Source organism: Podarcis vaucheri, assembly GCF_965113315.1.
Source record: "Podarcis vaucheri genome assembly, chromosome: 2".
Classification (NCBI taxonomy): Eukaryota; Metazoa; Chordata; class Lepidosauria; order Squamata; family Lacertidae; genus Podarcis; species Podarcis vaucheri.
The window spans coordinates 94,338,093-94,362,253 of NC_138760.1; the positions used below are offsets into that span (position 1 = coordinate 94,338,093).

The 24,161-nt window shown below is 42.9% G+C and overlaps 2 protein-coding genes and 1 long non-coding RNA gene across 4 annotated transcripts in view; all 3 read right to left on the minus strand.

Moving 5' to 3' along the window:
* Window positions 1–7,994: 7,994 nt before the first annotated feature.
* LOC309525442 lies at window positions 7,995–11,272 on the minus strand. Its single transcript, XR_014216287.1, has 3 exons — window positions 10,235–11,272; window positions 9,757–9,951; window positions 7,995–8,094 (listed from the first exon to the last, which is right to left on the minus strand). It is a non-coding gene; the product is annotated as an uncharacterized lncRNA (long non-coding RNA).
* Window positions 11,273–12,407: 1,135 nt separating this feature from the next.
* RHO (rhodopsin) lies at window positions 12,408–21,718 on the minus strand. Its single transcript, XM_082210923.1, has 5 exons — window positions 18,005–21,718; window positions 15,865–16,033; window positions 15,044–15,209; window positions 13,809–14,048; window positions 12,408–12,814 (listed from the first exon to the last, which is right to left on the minus strand). The coding sequence occupies exons 1-5, from the start codon at window positions 18,561–18,563 to the stop codon at window positions 12,692–12,694; spliced, it is 1,257 nt and encodes a 418-aa protein (XP_082067049.1). The 5' UTR covers window positions 18,564–21,718; the 3' UTR covers window positions 12,408–12,691.
* Window positions 21,719–22,485: 767 nt separating this feature from the next.
* Window positions 22,486–24,161, minus strand: part of IFT122 (intraflagellar transport 122) — a 58,075-nt gene continuing 56,399 nt past the window's right edge. For both annotated transcript variants that reach the window (XM_082209259.1, XM_082209258.1), the window contains 2 exons: window positions 23,905–24,069; window positions 22,486–23,089 (listed from right to left, as the gene is read on the minus strand). In XM_082209259.1, coding sequence (XP_082065385.1) covers window positions 23,000–23,089; window positions 23,905–24,069 — 255 coding nt within the window. In that variant the 3' untranslated portion in view covers window positions 22,486–22,999. The remainder of the gene's footprint in view (window positions 23,090–23,904; window positions 24,070–24,161) is intronic.

Below are 24,161 nucleotides of genomic sequence, written 5' to 3' on the forward strand. Positions count from 1 at the left end.
TCCTTCAAGTCAGTGTGCCAGCGTGATTACGAACAGGTGGCAGTGGGGCTGAATTTAGTTTGCCAGCACTTGCAAACAGGAGTGTGGGTGAGGAAGGAGGGAAAGGATAATTAGAGATCTCAACAATAAAAGAGAATTCTTAAGGGTCTTGTTCTAGCCACCACCTTTAAACCGGAACAAACTGTACGAGGAATTACCTTGCAGGGCTGCTGCTGCTGCTGCTGCCACCCCTCTTCTGAAAACATCTCCACACAACCATATGTAGCATGGGGCGGGGGCTTTTATCTGTGCTGGACAAAGTTTCACCTGCTAGATTTCTGTGTGGTGGCTGTAGTTAAAGTCACCAGAAACTTTTTCTTTTTTTCCAACTGATAGGTGTGTGGCAGGTGCGTGTTTTCCTATCATGGTGCTTCAGTGTCAGGAAAACTGGCACATGATGAAATACAACAAGTCACTAGCCTACCTCAAGCCTTCTCCAACTTGGTATGCTCTGGATATTATTGGACTCCAGCTCTCACCAGCCCCAGACAGCATGGCCAATGGTCAGGAATGATGGGAGTTATACTCCAAAACAAAGGAGCAATCAAGCCTGGTAAATGCTTGCCTGGCTGTGGGAAGGAGGCATGAGGGCTCTCACAGAGTCCTAGAGGCCTCTAAGTTCCTTCACAAAGACGGACAAGCTCTTACTGAGCTTTGTGAAGGACCCTGCCAGAGCCTTACACCTCCTCCCTAAAGCCCGCTTAAGCCAGTGCTGTGGAGGCAATACAAGAGGGAATGAGCAGCTGCCGTTAGGTGGATGTGTCTCTTCCTTTCCAGACACTCCCAGTCCACTCTGCCTCCCACTGGGTTTTCATCCCAAGTGTCAGAATTCCACAGCCAGTGAGCATGCTCAGTCCTCATTGGGCTGCTTCAGGGCTCCCCCTCCCTCTTGAGTTTTTGTTTGTTTTTTTAAATTGTACTTCTGCAAAGCTCAGAGTGATGCTGAACCTGTTGACATCTCCTTCTTGAATGTCACTGAGGCAATTGAATTAGGATATAGAGTGTGGTTGTTTCCCACACTCTCTCACACACACAAACCCCAGTGTATTCACCTAAATGTGTGGCTGCTGTAGAGAACATTTTGAAGGTGAACTCTTTCCACCTGAAATGGGTGTGATAATAGGTGCAGCTCGCATGAACCAAGTATTCACTGAAAGATGGGCTGCCTGTCCCTTTAACAGTTCTGAGCACCAGGAGCTCATGCAGCTGTGTTATCCCTCCTCCTGTTCCACTATTTCAAGGATCTCTTTGGACACTCTGGTCTCTCCCCATCTGTGGCTGGAAGGATTTTGCTTTTGCCCCACAGCTAGCAGAGGGGAAAGGGATAGACGAAGAGGCCAGTACCTCAGAACTATTAAAGGGACAAGCAGCCTAAATGTGGTCTGCACCCAACAGCAGCATGTAAACAAGGCCTTGGGGGTATGTAAGATACATGGGATATTAAAATCCCTTCACAAACCTGATTTTAATCTCTCAGAGTTGCGTTTGTGGCATTTTCAGAAAGCGCTCTGAGACGTTACAGTATGGACTACCGTAAGCGACTAGCAGTAAGGTGGCATGTGGAAATTCAAATGTTTGGCATTTTGCATTCTAATTGGAATCTGTTTTATAGTGTAATTATTTTTAATGGCACTGTTTCCTGTTCAAGTGCTTTGAAAGGAGGTGAGGGAAATGCAAGAATACATAAATAATTAGGACTGCCGTCCTATGTGCATTTACAACAGGGAGTGAGCCCTGTTGAACACAGTGGGACATAGAGCCAAATAAACTGAGTAAACCAGGGCTGGGGAACCTCAGGCCCAGGGCTGAATCTGGCCCTTGGGATTCTCCACAGGCTTTGCCCCCTCTATAGACCACACCTCTCACTGGCCCTAGTCCCTCCAGCTTACACACCCTTTTTGAGTGCTTTTGCTTGACTGGCATGCGTCCCTCAGAAGGTTGGTCAAGAGGGAACTCTCCAGTTTAAGATGTTTCCCACTCTTGTAATAAAGAACAACAGCATCAGAAAGTGGTGCATGAACTAGGTTGAGGAGGATTTATTACATAACAGACTATGATAACAACATCCCCACCCACTTACCGTATTGCTTTGGGAAATCATAGAGTAGCCGTGAAAACTGGGGGACTGTATTAGGGCAGCTGCTGTAGGAGATCCAAACCAGAGGCACTCCCTTCTTGCTGGAATGTGTACTCACAGCAGGCTTTGCATATGCAAGTCATTCTCAGTTTTGTTGGGTCATGGGAGACTAGTGGGTGGATTGTCAGGCTGCCAGAGAGTGCATGGAGATAGCAGAACAAGTAGGAAGAGAAGAAACTTCTGGGTCACCAGGAATTTCCCAAATAACATAGGCAGAATTCATCCACTTGTGAGTTCCCATTGAGTATCAACCGCTGGTTGGAGTAAGGTTGCCAGATGTGTCCTGCTTTAAAGGATCTTTCTATCCAGAACTTATTGGTCCTGCTGTAAATTCATGCTTTTGTAGCACGTAATGAACACCCCATATTGTGAACTCCACACAGTTCCAAAGCAGCCTCTTATATTGAAAAGTTTGATCTGGCAGCCTTGGGTGTAAGGATTGTTCTGGAAATGTACTGTATGTAAAAACTGAGCAGAGATGACAAAAATATATATACTAGGAGAGAGGAGCAACTGCCTGTCTCTTTGCATGCTCCTCCCCATCTTCATGCTCTGTGTGAACCTAATTCAAACCCTTCTTAGAAACATGTGCAATGGAGTCCCTTTGCTAGCAGTGGCAATGCAATCCACAAAACAGCAGGCTGAATTTGCACTTAGGAAATGTAAATTCAAACAGAATCCAAAAGCCTGTTTGATATAGAACAGAGAATGTTTGCATCTCTCTCTCTCTCTCTCTCTCTCTCTCTCTCTCTCACACACACACACACACACACACACACACACACACGGGGGGGGGGGAGATGTAATGAGTGTGCATCTCACATGGCCCTTAGATTCTGTTTCTACAAACCATACCAGACTTCCTCAGATTATGAGAAGCAGATGGCTCAAGTTGCTAGCAGAAGTCACGTTCTGAAAAGACAGGAGTCTGAGGCTGCTTGGCCCATGATACTTTACTGCCTGAAGTGGAGCACTATGTAAGTCGTCATCCCCAACACTGGGGCCAACAATTATTTTATTTTTAATCACTCTGCACCGTTTATATATCAGTTACTGCCTTCATCTATATCCCTTTAAATTCTGCCATCTGAAACCGCCTGCTTCGGCTTGCTGCATAGTAGTCCTGGTTTGGTAGATTAACTACCTTTTTAAACAAAAAAAAAAATGATTCCATGCAACTACCTGCTTCATCCTCATATAGTAGTTATATATAATAGTTTGTTCCTTACATAGTAGTTTCATGAACCCCCTGTAGAGGATATGAGCTGATAACCACCCCCTTCCCCAACAAGAAAGCACACTGCTCAATGCATCCGCTTGCCGCTTATTGGTGTTAGTATTAAGACCCCAGGGCAATGCCTTCCTGGAGAAAATGGAGCAGATCCTGGCCACATACCATCATAGGCTCAGATTGTATATATGTGTGAATAAACCATATAGCATAAAGACACCACAGTCTCCGATGTGCCTCATTTTCTGAAGGAAACACAGAGGATAAAGTGCACCTGAACTGCTGGAATCTCACCCTGCTGCGGAGATAGGGGCGGTGTGTAATAATATGTTTGGTGGACACCCTCCTGAAGGACAGCAGGGTGTCCAACATGGCACCTAAGAAGCAGAGGGAGAGAGGGAGAAACTAGCGCTAACACACAATTAGAGAACAACCCAACAATAAACAGGGAGGGGGGCACACAAAGACAAAAGCTAGAACTGAAAAGGAAACACACACTCATAGCAAAGATGCTCAGAATTGGGATTTTTTTTCCCCAGAGGGAAAAAGGTCCAGGCTGTCACAGCCACAGGCAGAAAGATCTGTAGGGTGGGATGAATTAAAATGCTGCAGGGTTCTTCCTATCCAGTGGGAGGCATCATCCTCAACACTGAATGTCCTCCAGCCTAATCTGGTAAATATTTCCTTCAGAACTGCATCTCATAAACAGCCTCACTCTTTCCTGTTGCAAGAGAAGACTGTGATTTTTCTCAGCCTCTGGGCCTCTGGATTCTGAAATGAGGAGCAAAACAGAAAAGTGGTTGCTATAGTGACTAGGCCTTGTCCAAGCTAGGTCACAATAGACCACAGTGTGAAGAAGGTTTAAAGTTGGATACTTCTAGTGGCTCTGAGTCCAGAGTGTACCCTGATAAGACCCTGGAATCATATCAGTTGCCCCCCACCCCCCAGCCAAAGGGAGGGTCATTAGCACAGGGGGAGAAATGGCTTCTAAGAAGCAGCGAACCAATGGTTCCCCTGAACTGAAATAATCAGGGGGAGGAAATTTACCACAGGTATTGGAAACACTGGAGATGTTTCAGTTTTAAAACTGGAAATGAAGAGGTTGGAAACTCCAGTATTGGAAGCTGAACAGAGAAAATCATAAAGAGCTTTTTGGAAGCCACACAGTGAATTCAGACATCTAACAGAGATGCGAGAATTGGGAGATGCAGCAGTCTGAAGAAGCAAAGTGACAGCTAGAAACTGCCAAGTACAGCATCCACAGCCAGCAGCATCTTTGGATGAGGACAGAGATAACATTTGTAGAGTAGTGAGGCTGTACTAGAAGCACCCACACTGAATTAAATACAAATATACCTTTTGTATTCAACAGCAAAGGTTGCTAGGTTTATCGAGGGTGCAATGAGATTAAGGGCCACTATCTGAACGATAATCTTGGCCATTGGATTGCCCTTTTTACTCATTGCTGTCTTTTCTATCTGTATATGTTTTATTTGTATATATTGCTTGTTTTGTTTGCTATGGCCATTGGCTAATGCGAATAAAGTTTATCTTTGACTACCTTTTCTATTTAACGCTTGGCCTCGTTAAAAATAAAAATAAAAATTGTGATCTTAGGGTAAAGTCAGTGGTGAATAAACAGCACCAATTGCTTAGCTGGTAAGCCTTAGCTGTTGTGATGTCACCAAGATATTTCCCTCCACCTCACCCCCCGTAGTTTTGCAATTATTATTTTTAATGGGATTTTAACACTGACATTTTGAAATAAGGCAAAAGATGAACATGCAGATAAACATACAGGCATTTATTTTAGAAATAACAAGGTGGGTGGCCCGCATGAAACAAGGAGGAAATAAGACTGACAGCTGGCCCAGAATTTAGCTTGCTAGAATGTACATAGGCTATGTAGATAGTGAATGGGAAGCCAGGCTCACATCCAGAGTGAATAACGTAGAGCAACTTCTTTTTAAACGTGATTACATCCGTTTTCTCCATTCTACCTATTTGGTAGCAAAATGATTTTATATATATATATATATATATATATATATATATATATATATGCATGACAAATGCAAGAGCATTCAAATTTCCCCCACTTTTCCTTTGGAAAAGGATGGATGAAATTCAGGAAAGCATATATCTTATTTGAGGAATAAAATAGAGGAAGTGGTAGCTTGGAGAAGGTTTGGAGAAATGAGACAGCAAGAGAGAAGGGTTATCACCAGCTAAGGTTTCATAAGGCCATAAGAAAAGTTATGTTAGATCAAACCAGAGGTCCATTTAAGGAACATCCTATTTCTAACAAAGGTGAGCTAGATGCTTTTAGGAACCCTACAAACAGCAGCACAGCTGCAGGGTTTATTCCTACCACATGTACTGTATAACCTCTGAACATTCAGGTCATCACTATTAGACCCACTGTCTATGGTTTTGCCTGTTTCCCTTTTGTCTCATCCCTCATGTACGGGAGCAATTTAACATGGCTGTCAAACGAAGTTGGAGATGACCTAATTTTCGCAGGAATTGAAATACTGAATTCCAGAAGAACAACCGATCTGCAGAGTAAGGGAAATTTGGCTTGTTTTTGAGGGTTGCTTCCTTAATAGTGCCAGCTGGGAATGAACAGCACAGGCTTGGGAAATGTCCACATGGCAGGGCGCTACATGATCAGCCACGACACACAGTACAGAGAGGTGGCACCGAGAAACTATTTCATGGAGGCCATTCCAGCTTCTTCGGTGTGACGAAAGCAACAAGATTATTATTATTTTATTTTTTAAAAGTGGCATGAGCTTTCATAGGTTAGACAAATTAAGTGGATGGATAATATAAGGGAATGCATGAAAGCAAATGCAGGTCACCTGATAAATCAGAATAGTAGTAGATGGTTCAGGAATAACATGTTAATATAGGGGATAATGGGTCAGAACAGACCATGAAACTCTTGGGCCAGCCAATATTGTTAAGTTGAGAGTGAACATACTAGACGACACAGTGATTCTTCAAACAGCTCTCGTTTATTCACAGGCCAGAACAGAACTGAACTGAAGGGTTCAGCCAGCCTGCTTATATAGAGCTCCACTAGAACGCAACAGTAACCATTTTCTGTAACTATCCAATCACTGAACGTCACTTTCGATCCCTTATTTGCATATGTGAACCTGAACTATCTACAGTATCCCCCTGCTGGCCCAGGGTGAGAACCTCAGTACATAACAAATATCTCTTACTTAGCCTAACCCACAAGACAGGTTTGTGGAGAGGAGAAAGGGAGTGTGGAGTGCACTCTGTGCCTGTTCTAGGAAGAACGAAGGCTCCTCTTAATTATTAAATAATTATCTTATGCCTAGATGAATGTAAGGCAGCAGCTGAAGAACCAGCTTTTGAGACTTTGGTATCTCTACTTTCCTGGGTTTAATTATATGGCAGACTGGTGGTGACTGCTACTCTTAGTAGAAAATTGGTCTTTGCCTCTCTAGTGATACAAGTCGTGTCAATTCTGGGTCACCAAGTAGTGCAGTGGTAAACTTTGAAATACAAGAGCCTATAGTCCTAATCTTGCAATGTAGTTGCCCAGCCAAGTAATGTACACAAAAATGCATATGCCAGGGTAAAGTATGCATTAAAACTCACATAGTAGTGAAAATAATATGCATAACTATATTAGAGGAAATTGCTTTCATAGATGAATAGATAGATAGATGGCAAAATTACAAACAAAACTATGTGTGTTAGGACAAAATTGCTAATGGGTTTTGACATTTTTTTCTGCTCTGCATTTTAAAAGCCTCTTACATTGGGGTAGGGGAATCCTATGCCTTGGGCTGTATGTGGGGAGTTCTTCATTCTTGTTTTTCTAGCACTGTATTTCCTCTTTGGAGAATTTTAAGTAAGGCGTCTGCAGTTAGCTCTGCTATTTACAGCGTGGATCCCAGCAGTTATCTATAAGTCCATAAGACTGCCGAAAAACTCAATTTAATGCCCTGGGTGGTTAATTGTAAAAATTAATCAATCAAAGCTTAAATCCCTCCCACCCCATATATTTCATAATATACCTTTTTACGAATAAAATTTGAAATAAAATATTCCCAGGCAATACTGAAAAGTATTCGGTTCACCTCCATTCCTCCTAGAAATTACCCCTCTTATGTGCGAAACAGTAATTAGGTGCCAGCTTAAGTAAAGAGAGCTTAACATGCAGAAATGTCAGTAAAATTAATGAGAGGGGCTGCCCTTGCAAATAGTTCCTTATTGCAGATTTAACTTTTGTGCTTCTTGCTACCTTCCCTATCACTCCCTGCAAAGCTGCCTAGGATTAAAAACCAGAGAGAGGATCATCATGCTGCACAGAAGTAGTCTCCAGCATTGATAATGCAGAAGAGAAAGAGAGACTTTTTTTATTTTAAAAAAAAACCTGAGCTAAAAATAAAGTTTCAAATACTTCAGTACAATTACACTATGCCATCTTGCGGCTCCTCAAACATATGTCAAAATCTCAGTCCATATGCTCAGTTGGTTTGCTTGTTACAGAGTGAAGAATAGCTAGCTGCCCATTAATCCTCTCAAGAGGGAGTGTTGGCCAAGAACTTCCGACTTGGGCAGCCGCCAAATGGTATTGCAGCTGAAAACAAGAAAGGTGCCCGCTGGAGACTGGTAAGAAACTCAAGGTCAGAAGCTGTGTGGTCTGTGTGGGAAAATGGGAAGGGAGAGGGAACGGAAAAAAAACGAGGCCACATGACAATCTGTATATGCTGCCATGGAAACGTGTCATGCAGCACGAAGAAGACATTGCAAAGTCTCTGCTGACTAAGAGTCTCCTAGCCTAGGCCTTTTCTTGAATCATTTATGTGTGGTGTCAGGAGGCAACAAAACGAAGAAGATAGGTGGGTAAACAAATACCATTCTGTCTCCCAGTCTTGGTGATGGGATGCCTTTGCGGTCTGCAGAGCTGAGAGGAAGACAGCCTTTTTTCCCCCTGGTGGCGCCTTGCCTCACCACACTGGCCTCCTGCACATGAATTGGTTTGTGCCACTATGTGTTTTGAGACAGGCATACACAATCAGTGCTTAGTTCAAGGCAGGAAAGCTAGAATAGCCCTTAATGAAATTGTTGTTGGCTTTGAGACCTGTGTTTCCCACCTTGGGTCTCCAGCTGTATTTGGACTACAGTTCCCATCATCCCTGATCACTGGTCCTGCTAGCTAGGGATGATGGAAGTTGTAGTCCAAAAACAGCTGGAGACCCAAGGTTGGGAAACACTGATCTAGAGCATCTTGGCTGAAGACCTGCTCCCTGCCTTGCAGGCTTTTCCTCACCTGGCCTGGGAGGACCCCACTGACTCCAGCTACAAAAGCTGCAGCTGCTGAACAGAGTCTTGGGCTGGGGGGTTGTTTGGGGGTTTGAGAGAATTGTTGCTGTCAAGATTTGGTTTTTTTAATCTTTATTATAGATATTGTGTTGGAATTGTTCGGTTTGGTTGTGCATGAAATGTTTTATTTATTGTTTGTGACTACTTTTGTTATGTTGTAGTTATGTGTTTTTTCATGTTGTAAGCTGCTTTGAGCATGGTTTGAACTGCAGAAGGGAAAAATACAAATAAAATTATGAATGTATATAGACCTGGGTTCATTTGGCCTCTCTGCGAGGATTACCAAGGCTCAACCACTCAAACGCGTTTAGGGTGGCTATGTGTTTCTATCTTCTAGACGGGCAGGCTGCAGGCCTCTTATTTGAAAGGCTGTCAGATGACAGGCCTTTATTTAAGGATATCCTTCTTCTTTTTTTGAAAGGCTGTCCAGTCCAAGTTTGACTTTAGATAAAGAATCATAAAACAGGACAGCAAGAGTCTTGACGCTGCCCTTCAACAGTTTGCAGAACCTAATCAGCACGCTGAACTGGCACACAAATTGACTTCCCCATTACAGCGAGAAGCACTTTATTTCTAGTTAGATTATAAAAATTATGTCTAAATCAGTGTCTTAACAAATACAATTACCATTTGTAAATGTTGTGCAAATTGGTATTCTTTGCTGTCCTCTTTTTGGGGGAGGCAAATCCTCCTTTTCGGCAATGCAGAACTGGACACCCTACACAGGCTTCTAGAAGCTGCAAAAATTAAACAATTTCTTCCCGTGGTCTCACATAGCCTGCTTGTACTGGGCCTTGTGGCTTGCATCTTAACAAAACAAAACAAAACAAAACACAACAGCAGATAATGGGACCCAGTCATTACAAAAAGCAAAGGAGTTGGGCCCTCTTTAACTACTCTGAAATTCAAGTATTATCCAAAATCAAAGATTTGGCTGGCTATTTTAAATCACATGCAGGCCTCCTCTCACTGTCGGTACCTTATTGTTTTGCCTTTATTGGCCACTGTCCCCATTCTTCTCCAGCATTCATGTACTGTATAGCCATCCATTGCACACAAACTCTTGTCAGCTGCATCCCTGCCTTCTGTCCCAGAAGTCCTTGAATCCCTCAGGTGGTCTCTTGTTTTCAGACAACCCCCTGGTGGGGACCTGCATGAAGTGTTTGGCTGTTCCCTTTAATCACAAGATACCACATTTTGTTTTGTTTTACATAGGCTGTTTTCTCTCCTGCCTGCCTTTCTTTTTTCCTCTCTTTTCCCTTGAACGGTCTTGTCTCCTGTCTATCTTTCACCCCCTCTCTCCCCTTGTACAATTCCCTGTTCCTTCTGCCTTTTGTACTCTCTCCCTCTTTCTGGCTTGCCACTGCGATTGTTGTGCCCCTGACCAATCCATCCTATTCCTCTTTCCCCTCCCTCGTTTCTTCACTGGGGCAGCACAAATCCCCTTTGTAGCTTACCTCTTTCCCCCCTGTGTCATCCATCTTCTTCCCTCATAGCTCTCTCCTCACCCTCCAAACTATTCTGGTTTCATTGTATTTTCTGTCTTCCTCCTCTGTTGCTCCTGTCCATTTCCCCACTGAAATCTGGGTCAGGCACTCCCACATTGCAATGTTTCAACTGCTGGATATTCTCTGCCTCCACCCAGCATGAGACAACCCTACACAGCTTGTCTACACAGTTTGTAACACCCCTGTGTTACTTTGGAAGGCCTGAGGAGCCACCCTGAGGTAGAACCTGTCCACATGGGTTCCGTTCACAACTTCTCTTGCCCACAGGCACTTCTGACCCCTGAGAAGCCTTTCTGGAGGATTAGGAGACCTTCCTGAACAATGTGGGACACAGTACTGAATTGTTACAAGAGAAGGGAATAGAAAATTGTCCTTCCTTGATCTTGTTGAGTTAACTTGGAACCCAAATCCAGTTCCAAAGCAAAACTGAAGCCCAGCCCCAACTTCGCCCTGTGGCCCATCTCACATTATTCATGAGGTCCTCCAGAAAGGGAGGGACCATCGTTCAGTGCTAGAGCATCTGCAGTTGGTCCCTTACCTTTCCCGCCCCGACCTGGCCACAGTGATCCATGCGACGGTCACCTCCAGGCTTGACTACTGTAATTCGCTCTACGCGGGGCTGCCCTCGAAGCTGTCCCAGAAACTCCAGCGGGTGCAGAATGCTGCAGCGAGGCTCCTCACGGGGTCTCTGCCATGGGAGCATATTCACCCAGTGCTTTTCCAGTTGCACTGGCTCCCGGTGGAGTACAGGGTCAGATTTAAGGTGCTGCTTTTGACCTTTAAAGCCCTTCACGGCCTAGGACCCTCGTACCTACGGGACGGCCTCTCCTGGTATGCCCCACGGAGAGCCTCAAGGTCCATAAATAGCAACATCCTAGTGGTCCCGGGCCCTAAGGAAGTTAGATTAGCTTCAACCAGAGCCAGGGCCTTTTCAACTCTGGCTCCAGCCTGGTGGAACGCTCTGCCTCACGAGACCAGGGCCCTGCAGGATCTGATTTCTTTCTGCAGGGCCTGTAAGACAGAGTTGCCTTTGGCTTGGAGCCAATTTGATTCCCTCTCCCTCTTTTTTCTTTTTTCTTTCTCCTCCTGTGATGAGGCTGCATTTTAATATTTTAATGTTTCAATATTTTAAAGTTGTATTTTAATCTTGTTTTTAAGTTGTATTCATTCAACTTGTTTTTATTATTGCTTGTTAGCCGCCCTGAGCTGCGGAGGGCGGGGTATAAATAATAATAATAATAATAATAATAATAATAATAATAATAATAATAACAACAACAACAACAACAACAACAACAACTTTACATGCAGAAGGTCCCAAGTTCAATCTATAGCATCTCCTGGTAGGACTGGGAGAGAACCCTGTCTGAAACCCTGGAGAGCCACTGCCAATCAGTGTGGACAATATTGAGCTAGATGGACCAATGGTCTGACTCAATATACAGCAGCTTCCTGTGTTCCTGAGCTTTTTGAGAGCTGCTGCAAGGACAGAGTGGAAAGGAAACTTTCCTTCTGCTAATTTTCCTTAGGATCCAAGCTATTGTTTTTATGTTTTCTATCATCTATCTTGGGAATGCCACTTGGCTCTGAAAGTGTTGGTTATAATTTTTTAGGAAGAAACAAAGGCAAATGCAGTACATGCCTGAAGTGAAATGTAAATCCTGCCCGCTATGATTTGCGCTGACAGTATGTGGGCACTGGCATTGTGGTGTACCACAGTTTTATTGCATTGAAAGTTGAAGCAATCTGAAGAAAGGCCAACCCACTTCATGCTACAAAAGAGATGTCCTGGTTTTCCTATTTGCCCACACTCCCAGTTCACAAAAGTGAGTTTCAAATTATACATTTTTCTTTGATTACGCTTCTGTAAATTAAGCTTTGATAAGTCTCTCTACGTAATAAGAAATGAGCAACAACAGCTACAACGAAAACAAAACAGGTCTCTTCGCTACGCATGAATGTTCAGCTGTTCACTCTGTACAAAGCTCAGAAAAGAACCTAGGAGGAAAATGGAAATTTAACCATGGCAGTGCATCCATCAGCACAGCCAGTTGGCCCCAGACAACCTTATGTACACAGGCCATATGACTGAAGACGAAAATCAGATGCAAATGCTGCACCAAGCAGGTAAGTCAATTTGCAGGGAATATATGGTTTTAGAGGCAGGCATATTAGGGCCATGAACTCATGCGACATCGCAGCCTTGGGCCTGAGTTGATTTGCGCCACAAATATATATATACAGGCTCATTTCTCTGATAGCAACTGTCAGAAAATGAAGAGTCCATTCTGCCCTGCCAGGTGAATTGCAGGTGGCATGCTGCAGAGAGTGACAGAGACGGCAGGGGTGAAAAGAATGCGGTCATGCAAATGAAACAGTCTGAAGCCCAAGGTTTCCTTGGTAGATCTATGAAGGGGAAACCTGGCTTGTGGAGACGGTGGAAGTCTCAGTCTTAGTGCCTGCAGACGTGTCCTCCTCAGCCAACGGATTCTTTCCACAACAGAGGGTGCTGATCATACAGTTACGGAACTGTAAACAAACAAACAAACCAAAATCAGCATGTGGGGCTATGCCAAAAAGTCACTGACGTATCTGGGCATTAGGAAAGGCCAGTGTTTCCTGAATTTGGATCTCCAGCTGTATTTGGACTACAATTCCCATCATCCCTGACCACTGGTCTTGCTAGCTAGGGATGATGGGCCAAGTTTGGGAAACCCTGATTTAGACAATGGCTAGGCAAATCGTCTAAAGTTGAATTCACTGTACCTTCCATTGTTCTTCTGTCACTGTAATCCTACATTTAAAAAAACAACCTGCTTTGTCTTGCCCCTCTCTGTCTAGTCACACAGTGAAAGCTGTACTGTATTTTAAAGCAAGTGAAAATCCTCTGGGGCCCATATGTTGATTCCCTGGCACAACACAGCTCCCAGGGAAGTAATTGATAATACTATAATTCATAGTCTGAGAAATGCTTAGGCTTAGTCCTGTTGCCGTAAATGCTTCACAAATGGTGAGAGTCATTAGGAGCTTGCTGTTTTAATTTTAAAAAATGGGTGAGAAGGGGGACAGGCTTTTTGGCAACCAGCAGAGAGCAAGTATCATCCTTGAGATAATGTGAGAACATCCTCTCCAGTCCCTTGCCACACGGTTCTATTTTAAAACAGATGATTAGGGATTCTTTTCATATTAACCATCAGCACCTGCATCAAGATGCATTATATTCAGGCACATTAATAAGAAGCAAAATGCAGTAAAGATAAATTTAGCACGTGAGCTAAAGAGCCTGGTTCAAATCTAAGCTCAGCAACGCAATCACGTAGGGGAAGCCACCGTCTCTCAGCGTCCCTCCACTTCACATTTGTAATACGGGGGGTAATAAAAATGGTCTACCTTACAGGGGTTTGCCACAAGAATTATTAAGCTAATGTATATAAGGAAGCACTTTAAGCACTTAGGGAGAGTGCCATAAACTCTTCAAGTATTGTTATATTGTTGGAAAGCCAGGGCAACGCTGCCAAGTTACCTGTCTGTTCATTAAGATGTAAATCACCGGGTTGTAGATAGCAGAGCTCTTGGCAAAGAAGGCCGGGATGGTCATAAATACAGGGCCGAAGTCTGACCCTTGGTGAGTGAAGATGTAGAAAGCAACACTGGCGTAGGGCACCCAGCAAACAAGGAAGGAAATGACCATGATGACAACCATGCGGGTGACTTCTTTCTCAGCCTTCTGGGTGGTGGCAGACTCCTGCTGCTGAGCCGCTGCCTAGAAGCATGACAACAGAGGGCGGTCAAGACTAGGCAACAGGGCTATTTGGGAATGGGCAGCTAATCACCAGAACAGAAACTAGTAGCATTCCAGTGCGGTAGGGGATGATACAGCTCTGGGTGGGCTTCTTTAGGTACTGTAGTTAAAGGTTCTGGACCTCCATTCTGTTACATCCCAAAGAATAACAGTTGGTTCCCTTCGTTGTGAAGCTGGTGCCCAATCCTTTTTCAGAAGCAAGTGACAATTGAAAACTATTATTACAATATGTTGAATTGTTAAGGCTGGCATTGGAGGGAGGAGCAGGCAGCAGGGATGTGGAAAATTGCATGGGGTTTCATAGTTTGTGCAAATCGCAGTTTTATTCCCCGCCCCGCCCCAATATTTATTTATATTGTTTTGTAACCAGGTGCATGGGCATCATTGAGAAGGGCTTACAGCATTTAAGGAGAACAGAGCCTAGGGGTTGCTGATCAGAAGGTCAGCGGTTCAAATCCCCGCGACGGGGTGAGCTCCCGTTGTTCAGTCCCAGCTCCTGCCAACCTAGCAGTTTGAAAGCATACAGTGCAAGTAGATAAATAGGTACCACTCCAGCGGGAAGGTAAACAGCGTTTCCGTGCACTGCTCTGGTTCTCCAGAAGCGACTTAGTCATGCTGGCCACATGACCCGGAAGGTGTACGCCGGCTCCCTCGGCCAATAAAGCGAGATGAGTGCTGCAACCCCAGAGTCGGCCACAACTGGACCTAATGGTCAGGGGTCCCTTTACCTTTACCTTAAGTAAACTATAAATGCAACATTCCGCAATTATTGCTGTGGTTCTGTTTCAGAAGTGCACTGAGGGTACAAAGTCAAAACTTGGATTATCCTGGTACCTCCATTGTGAAATCTCCTTGCACTGGGCTGGGAATGATGAAGTCAGGAGAAATGTTTTCAGCCTTGATAGGTTTGCGCTGGAGAAGGGAGAAGAGTTTTATCTTTTTGTAGGGTCACCCACCTGTTTAACAGTGCAGACAAGGCGACCGTAGCAGAAGAATATAATAGTCAATGGTGTGACAAAGTGCACCAGAAACATGTAGATGACAAAGGATTCATTGTGAACTTCTGGGTTCGGTGTATAATAATCAACTCCACAAGAGCACTGCATACCTTCTGGGATATACCTACAGTTAAACCCAAAGAGTTAATGAGTGGGATTGTAGTCTATTGTGTGTGCCCCACTTCCACAAGAGTTGAGAAGCTCCAGCAATAGCAGCAACCCAGCTCTGGTTTCATTTGGAGGAAGAGAGCACAGTCACAGTGGGTTTTTATTTTGTAATATTTGGGTTTATAAACAGAGCATAGTTTGGGGGTAAACATCTTAACACTCCAATAGCTTTAAATGTAACATATTCATTCATTCATTCATTCATTCATTCATTCATTCATTCATTCATTTAATGTTTTAACAGTATAAATAAACTTCAGCTGGTGCAAATTTTAGTGACCAGGTTGCTCCCTGGAGGAAGATGGTATGAGCATACTACAATGTCCTGACCCCTACTGCATTGGCTGCCAATTAGTTTCTGGGTCCAATTAAAGTGCTGGTTTCAACTTTGGCAAAGTATGCCTTTGCCAAAACAGCTCTCACCTTCCAGAAGTATCTCCAGTCACTGTGGGCCATTTATCTGTCATCTCCCCCAACAAATAACACCCCTCACCTCTGATCATTAAGGAATGCTCACTAGTTGGTCTGGCCCCATTATCCCTCTCTTATCCACACCCCCCCCCAAATTTACCGCAGTCTGTATTGCTGTAAGGAATATGATGCATACCTACCTTGACCATCCAAAGAGAGGAGGACCAGCGCATGCCAAGGCCATGATCCAAGTGAAACTCACCCCTATGATGGCATGGGTCCCACTAAAGCGGAAATTGCTCATGGGCTTGCAGACCACCACATATCTTTCAACAGCCAGGACAACCAGAGACCACAGGGCTATCTCACCTGTAAGAGAACAAAAGAAGCATCTGTCAATAGGGGGGGGGGGAGGAAGAAGATGAGAAGGAGAGGGAGAGATGGAAAAGCCACCCTCTCAAACAACTCAATGGGTTCCTCTTTTTCTTGTGATTCTTCATATATTATTGGACTCTAATTCTCATCCGCTCCAGTCAGCATGACCAAAGGCTGGGCATGATAGCTGTTATGCAAAACAATTGGAGGGCTTCAGGTTTCACCTCCCTGTCCTATGGTCTACTCAGCACCATACTACATGTCTGATCAGATCCTCCTTTAGTTCCCTCATTCTTCAGGTTCACACAAGACTGTGGCAAATTCATGCACTTAAGTTCAGAGGATGAGAGAGCTGAACCCTCTTCATGCCAACCATTGGTCAATTCATTTGTAACATTTTTATACTGCCTTTCAATAATTCACTGTCATAGCTTACATCCCTGTGTAGCTCCTTTCCTCAAGTGCTTCTACCTCAACCAGTTACACTTTCCAGCAGAGCCCAGGGGAGGAAAAGGGGACACCAGGGGCCAGATTATATAGGGAAGAAAGTGTTGAGGAAGACGTTGCTTTCCTCTCTCGTTACATTAGACTTCCACCACTTGTTTTGTAGGCAAATCTGAGTTTGTTCCAGTCACTCATTTACTAATATATTTTATTTAAAACAAGCATGCCTTATGCTTCAACACAGCTGCCCAAGGTGACTCACAACAGAGTTATCAAATCATTATATGTAGTAACGATTGAAAGCCCAACAAAACAGATCAAAACACAGGCGACATAAAAAAAAACCAGCACGACGAAAACCAACATAGCTCTGCTGCCTTAAGCACCATTCCACATTTATTTTGATCCTTTCTTAAAGGATGCTGTGGCATCCCACCGCTCTGTTCCTGGCATTTCTCAGCCCTTGGAGAGCAGGATGAATGCAGGAGACGCCTCCCAGTGAGGGACGCTTGAGAGGTAAGGGCCCGAGTCACATAATTCTCGATCAAAGGTTTATTTTCTCTGCTGTCTGCCTGTAGCCAAACAATAACCTGGGAATAGCCACATATTTGAAGCTTCGCTTCTTTACAAACCTCAGTGAAATGAATGGGCTTGTAGGGAAGCAGCACTGGGTGGACCTTGCCCACAGCAAGACACTTTGAAACTGAATAGTGAAGGGAATAAAACTTGGATTTTTGCCCTTCTTGATCATGGATAAAGACTGCCTAAAGAGACTTGAGCCAATTTGGTCGGGTTTGTTTGCTTTTCGCTGGTTTATTTCAAATTTAGGTCTTCACTACCCTAAGGACTGTATGTCAAGTGGAAAACCAAGTAGAAATAAAATAAAAGATAACATCACATAATCAAAATGATCGAGGGATGATGATTGAAACTGACTTGAGCACAGAAAGAGGTTTTGGTCTACATTTTGTTAACAACTTAATTCCGTTCCTGATTTACACGTGAAATAAAAGATGCCTTAGCTAAAGCCCTGCCATTTCAGCTAAGGTGTGAGATCTTACAAGATACCATCTCCGGAGGCTCTCGGAATGTCTTCCACCAAAACTATGAGAAAAATCACGACTGCAAACTTTATAAAACAGGAGAAGTAGGCATAGTGCCCAGAACCATATATCGCATTGCACTTTTGAAGTTGAACCTAGTTTTAACCATTTGCCAGCATGATCAAAAACTTGGTTTCCCATCAATTCTATTAACATTATTCCAGCATGGTTACCTTAGCTCAGGTATGCGACACAAGAAGGCTTAAGTAGAATCTCTGAATAGTACTATCTTTTGGAATTCTGTTGAAGAATGAAGTCATGTTATGATCTAGCTGAGATTCCCGCATTGCAGAGGTTGGACTAGATGACATGGGGTCTCTTCCACCTAAACAATTCTGTAAGATCTGAAATAGGAACTTATGTCTACAGTGAATTCATAGTGGCATGATACTTGAAGGAAAACATAAAACAGACCTACCGCCCATTGTAGCAAAGAAGCCTTCAATGTTGCATCCTACCGTTCCAAAAATGAAATATCCATTCATAGATGTGTACATGGTAGTGGTGAAGCCTATTAAGACCATGAAGAGATTGGCTATGGCCAAATTTAAAAGGATGTAGTTCAGAGGAGTTCTGAGTTTCTTGTGCTGGACTGTGACAAAGAGAGTCAGAAAGTTGATTGGGAATCCCAGAAGAATCAGAAGAAACATGTAGGCAGCCAATGCAGAGAACTTCCAAGGTTCTGCCAAATAGTACTGAGGATACTCATATGGATTCCGAACAACGCCGGTCTTGTTGGACATGGGGACATAGAAATTTTCACCTTCTGTTCCATTCATGGTGGCAGCTTTGTAGGTATTTGGCTTCTTCAACAAGTATAGATCTCTGTATTTCTCTATAAATCTCCTTCTTACATTTGCTGGACTGTTCCAAGCTAAGCTAGCACTGTTCCTTTTATATATAAAAAAAACACCACCACAGGTAAGCCCTGTGTTATTGATGTCAGCACAATTTAGACTTGGGTCAACATTAATCATAATAATCCAAGCTAAGATTGGAACTGTTAATTCTCTGCTAGGGTGACGCTCAGGTAGCACTTGTGATGGTGTTACAAAGCTGCTGCAAGAACAGAGTGTGTGTGTGTGTGTGTGTGTGTGTGTGTGTGTGTTTGACAGAGTGCTTAGATATAATACATAGATGTCAAATAGGTTACAGGAAATAACCAGTTACCTGCTTGGCTTCAAGAGGCTGCTCCCTGCCTTTTACTTCAGCTAGAGTAGAAACATCATGCACCGTTTCTAGAAAACCAGGTCTCCTTTGGAAGGAAGTTCCAGGGACACATGTCTGCATGCTTTTGCTGATCATAGCTGAAGTTCAGCTGTGTAGCTAGCCTATTAAGACTTTTCTGCTTCTGAATGTAATCTCATATGGCCCATAAGGCAATAGTAATAGGTCTATTTATACAATAAACAACTGAGTTGAATCCACTTCGAAATTGGTTTAAATGCAATCGATTCCCTGAAAGAACCCTTGGAATCATGCAGATGCTCAGATTGCTTTTGTTACAGATTCCTAGTCCCTTCCTTACATTCCTCAAGCTCCTGTGTGTAGGAGCAGTGGCAGGGAAAATGGGAATGAAACTGTTCTACACTTGTGGCACAGAAGCACCTTGCATTTAAATATGCTTGCACACTATCCATCATTTATAATGTGCCTCCCAACCATATCCGAAATAGAAAGCCACTGTAGAAACCCAAATGCAGAACTCTCAATAAAACCACATAATAAAAATCGGCATTAAACCATCATAACAATAAACAGCCATAAAAATCAGCAGTAAAGTTGCAGCACTGAAATAATAAAGCAGTGGTTTGTACATAAATTAACAGGGCACAATCTACTTGCACGGTGGGTGAAGCACCCTTGAATGGGTGCTATATACTTTTTTATACTGGTTCCTTTCTAGTGAACCTAAGTTTAAATAAAATGCATGTAATAACAGTAGGAACAAGAGAGTTTATTTATTAGTAAACACCTTCATGTCAGGATTTGAACAAATGCACTCTGATTTCTTGAGCAGACAACTGATCCCCCCAAGAAACACACAAAATGCAAGATAAATCAGGTCATGCCTTGTCCTCCGCAAGAGACCACAGGACCATCAGTGTGGGACAGGAAGTTTGCACACCTGACTTCCTACTCTGATGGAAGGGGGTGTCTAATTGGGAAACTGTGTACAGTACAGGAATGTTCCCCCTGCTACATAGCTGGTCCAAGGGCATGGAATCTGCTATGCGCACATGACCCAGATATCTAATACTTAGCTGTTACATAGATCTGGCATTGTGGGATTAAAGGTTTTATCTTTCAGATGGACGAACGGACTATATTAAGATTCAATAAGCCATTGCTGAGGTGGACAGAGCTCACTGCCAAAACTGCATCATTCCAGGACTCCGCCCCAGTCATCCTTAAGGAATCATTATATGACTGGAATATGGAAAGGTTGAGTAAGGCTTTGGTGGGACATTTGCTAATGGTGGAACAATTATCCATAGCAAAACACTGGAGAGATCTAACAAGTACAGTGGTACCTCGGGTTACATACGCTTGAGGTTACAGACTCCGCTAACCCAGAAATAGTGCTTCAGGTTAAGAACTTTGATTCGGGGTGAGAACAGAAATCATGCTCCAGCGGTGTGGCGGCAGCAGGAGGCCCCATTAACTAAAGTGGTGCTTCAGGTTAAGAACAGTTTCAGGTTAAGAACAGACCTCCGGAAAGAATTAAGTACTTAACCTGAGGTACCACTGTACAACAATGGAGCATTGTGTTGATGGGGAAACTGACTCAAAAAACTTAGGAATGCTTTGAGGTCAAAGACAATAAAATTTGTCAACAAATCCAATAGAATCTAAATTTTTAATGCACAATAGCTTATTTACACAGCATATGGTTTATTATCACTTCATTACAACTTTCCTTAACTAATTGCAATATGTCTGCAATATTGTCACTACACAGAATAACTGTAGCTTCTGTATGAGGCCTAGTCAGTCAATCAATCAATCAATCATCAATCAATCTTTCTTGCGGTCAAAGACCAGACAGATGAGGGCCTATTAATTTTCTTTAACTTTTCACTTTTAAGGGCTTTTTGTAATGGAAGCAGTAGATATTTGTTTGGCTATATGGTTTGAAAGGCAATAAAAAGTTTTTTTTTAAGTGCACCACCCACATCAACAAAGTGGGAAAGGGGAAATAAAGCAAATCAGATTGACTGAGTAAGGATGCTTTTATTAGATTGCTTATTTGGTCCATATATGAGTAATGATAATGAGTGGTGCCAAAGTTAATATTTTAACATCTATGAGCTACCACTACAGATTTTAGAAAGCTCTTTTTAGATTAAGCATGACATATTTATATATTATCAGAACTTCTGACAGTCCGAGCAGTTATGAAGATCCAAAAGACACCTTTGATGTTATGTGGCAAGTCTGCTGCCAAAACATGTCAAGGCTCCATGTATGCTGGTATATTTATGACAGCACTGTCTAAACTTTGCAGTGTCTTGCCTTACTGATTTTTCAAAGGCTATAGCTGGTCTTGGACCCCTGAACTGTGTGAGATTTCAAGAGAGCAGTCTTGCCAGCAGGCACACAGTCTGATTGACTCTTAGATCTCCTGACTTTGGCAGTCCAGGTCTGCCCATCATCCTGTGATCCTTGCCTCCCTCTGGCATGTTCCTGACGGATCTTAATGGAAGGATGTGTTTGATATTGTTTTAACATTCTGATATTTGCTGCCCTAGTTTCCTTCGGGATGAGGGGGTGGAATAGAAATTTAATAAATATCAAATTGAACAAGAACTCAGTATTAAGTTTGTCTCATTCAGATGCTCTTTTTTGCGTTAGTTTCCAGTGTTCCCTGCTCCTTTCCTTCCAAATGCTGAAGCATCTCTGTTCACCTGCCTTTGGGCTTGTTGCCTCATCACTCACATCTTTCCCCTCCCCTCCCCCCCCCCCGGACAACCTTTAGTAATTTGCCTTATATTTTACTTCATCAATAAAATCTCATTTTTTGGAAGTGCTCTGGCCTAGTCTCTGGTTGCCTCACTGCTGAAGAGTTGACCAGTACGATTCCCAATTTTGCTGACCAGCCCACATGGGTGCAGCTTTGGCTACTGCTGATGCTCACAGCTGGACCAGAGGCCTGCATATGCAGCACCTGTTACAAAATATGTATCATTGATTGACACTTAATTTTTTTTTTACTCAGTCTTGCTACAGTTTCCTTGGCTGCTGGACCATCATCCCCTAGCATGCTGGCTGATGCTGATGGAAGTTGGAGTCCAACAACATCTAGAGCACCAGAGGCTTCCCATCTTTGCTTTATAACCATCAGTGTGTCTTCAACAATGAGTGTATTGAAGTTCAGCGTTTCAGCTAATGGAGCAGCTTAACTATTTGGGGACCCAACTCATTCTTACATCTGAGTCATATTTACAAATGTCACATTATTGTTTGCTTCTAATCAGAGTGTCTTCAAACTGCACCCACACACACCCCAAAGTTCAGCTCTGTAAGTGATGTCAAAGTACTTAAATCCTTTTGGCTTCTGTTTCACGCCCCACATCTCAAGATGTGGCTTGCAAAATGTTTTCATAATTAGGGTGCCTACAGATGTGGCAAATGTCAGGGTCTTTGGGTCATGCTGAAGGACCCTAATGATTCTGATACCTCAATAAATGAGAGCTTTTATCTCTTGAATTCTATGAAACTCCCACTACAATAATTCTTTTCTAAAATAACAGGAAGCATTTGGCAGTAAATAAGACCTTGAGAAAGAAATGTCCTTCGTGTAAGTACGGTTATTTTGTCAAAATTGTGGAAGCCCATTTTTCATAATAGCAGTTCAGAGAGAGACAGAGAACAAATACGAAAAAGAAAGGACACAGGTTTCTTTCAAAAAGTGATATTTTATTGAAAACTGTCATAAAACCCAAATGCTAAGGAGCCAGTCCAGAACTAGTGCTAGCAGGTGCAAAACTAGCATATTTTTCTTCAGGCAGAATCTCACCCTAAAAGGTTAGCAGTGACAAATTGACAGGCTGTTGTGAAAATGTCAAGAATACATTCTAGCATTACGCAGGGGGGCTGTTTAATAGAAAAAATATAGCTCCATAGATCCTCTCTTCTGTTTTACTCTGTAGATGTACAAATCACCCACCAGTCATACAAATTCTGCAGTTACACTTGTTAAAAATAAATATATATGTATACATTTCTCTTGGGGGGTAAAACAAAACTTGGCATGTGCCAGTTTCATATACAAAGAGTAGGAAAGTAGGAATATCATATATAATTTTCTTTTTTATACTCTGCCATCAAACAAGCTGTTAAGAAAGCCTAATGGACCTCAGGAACACTTTACAGAAACCAAGCAGCAGGATGCATGAACGTCTGGTTTCCCTCACTGGCTGGATTCATCCGTCTTCCTCCGACAATATGGGCAACAGTTATGTTGCAGCACCAGGAGCTCGTAATCTTCTGAATGAAACATCTGTAAATGAGAGTTGCAGATGTCAGGTGTGACTCAATTTAAGTCACCGTGTAGGAAGAAAGTGAGTGGACAGGGTTGCTCTAAAAGCATTTTTGGTGCTTTCTCCATTTGTATTAACGTGCACATAAACTACAACACTCTTATGACCCTGGTAACATCAGCTATATATCACCAGGAATTCATTCACCTACACATTCTCCCACATAGTGTCAACAATGCACTTCTAATGTTTCCATTGAGCAGACATGTCTGTATCTATGAAAGACAATAATGGGACACAAGTCTGACATCGAAAACTAGCAAAAATGATTGACTGGTTAGACATGTATCTTCTGGGCACCCAAATCAGGATTAACATCCATTGTCATATAACCTCATTGTCATATAACCTGATTTGAAGATAAACCAGAAAGAACGTACAATAAAGAGTGGTTGTATAATGTGTGCTTAAGTTTTGTGCAAGCAAATCAAGGCAAATGCTCAATAAACAGGTCATCTGGAGCAGCCCTGAATACAGTCAGAAAAAGAGAAGGCAACCCCCAAACAAAAGTGCAATTTATGATCCACTTTAGTTCAACTTGGCTGCTTCATTTAGGTCTCCCAAAGGCTTTACAGCAGCCACAAAGTGATGCTTTGCCTTGCCACTTATGTAGTAAAGTTCATTTTAAGGCTTTTATTTTGTTTTTAAGCATTAAAATGAATTAGTGCCACAGGTATATTTACAATTAAGCAGCAGTGTATCAGGGCTTTAAAATAATAATAATCCTGTACTATTTTATTTATCAGACTCTCCTGAAGTAAAATATTGCCCTTACCTGAAAGCAGAAAGGACACGTGGTAATGGGATTATCTGGTAGCAGGGATCGGAAGTACTGCCACTGTAACGGTTTGGGCCAGCGTTTAACCAGCACGTCTCTCCTGCTCATTGACCCAAGAACTGCGCGGTTCACAACCACAGGGACAAATTCCGACCCCCCTTGCTGCAGGAAACAAGTGATTGAGAAAAGGGAAAACATGTTTGAACTTGGTAGATCACTGGAAAGGCAAGGTGTTGTTTTTTTTCAGGGAGTAA

Coding starts and splice junctions, on each gene's coding strand:
- RHO (XM_082210923.1), bottom strand. CDS start 18,563: ATGATTAATGTTGACCCAAGTCTAAATTGTGCTGACATCAATAACACA. Junction 15,210..15,864: donor CCTCTCTTTGGATGGTCAAG/GTAGGTATGCAT, acceptor GTTTAACTGTAG/GTATATCCCAGAAGGTATGC. Junction 12,815..13,808: donor ACATCTTAATGAACAGACAG/GTAACTTGGCAG, acceptor GTTTGTTTACAG/TTCCGTAACTGTATGATCAG.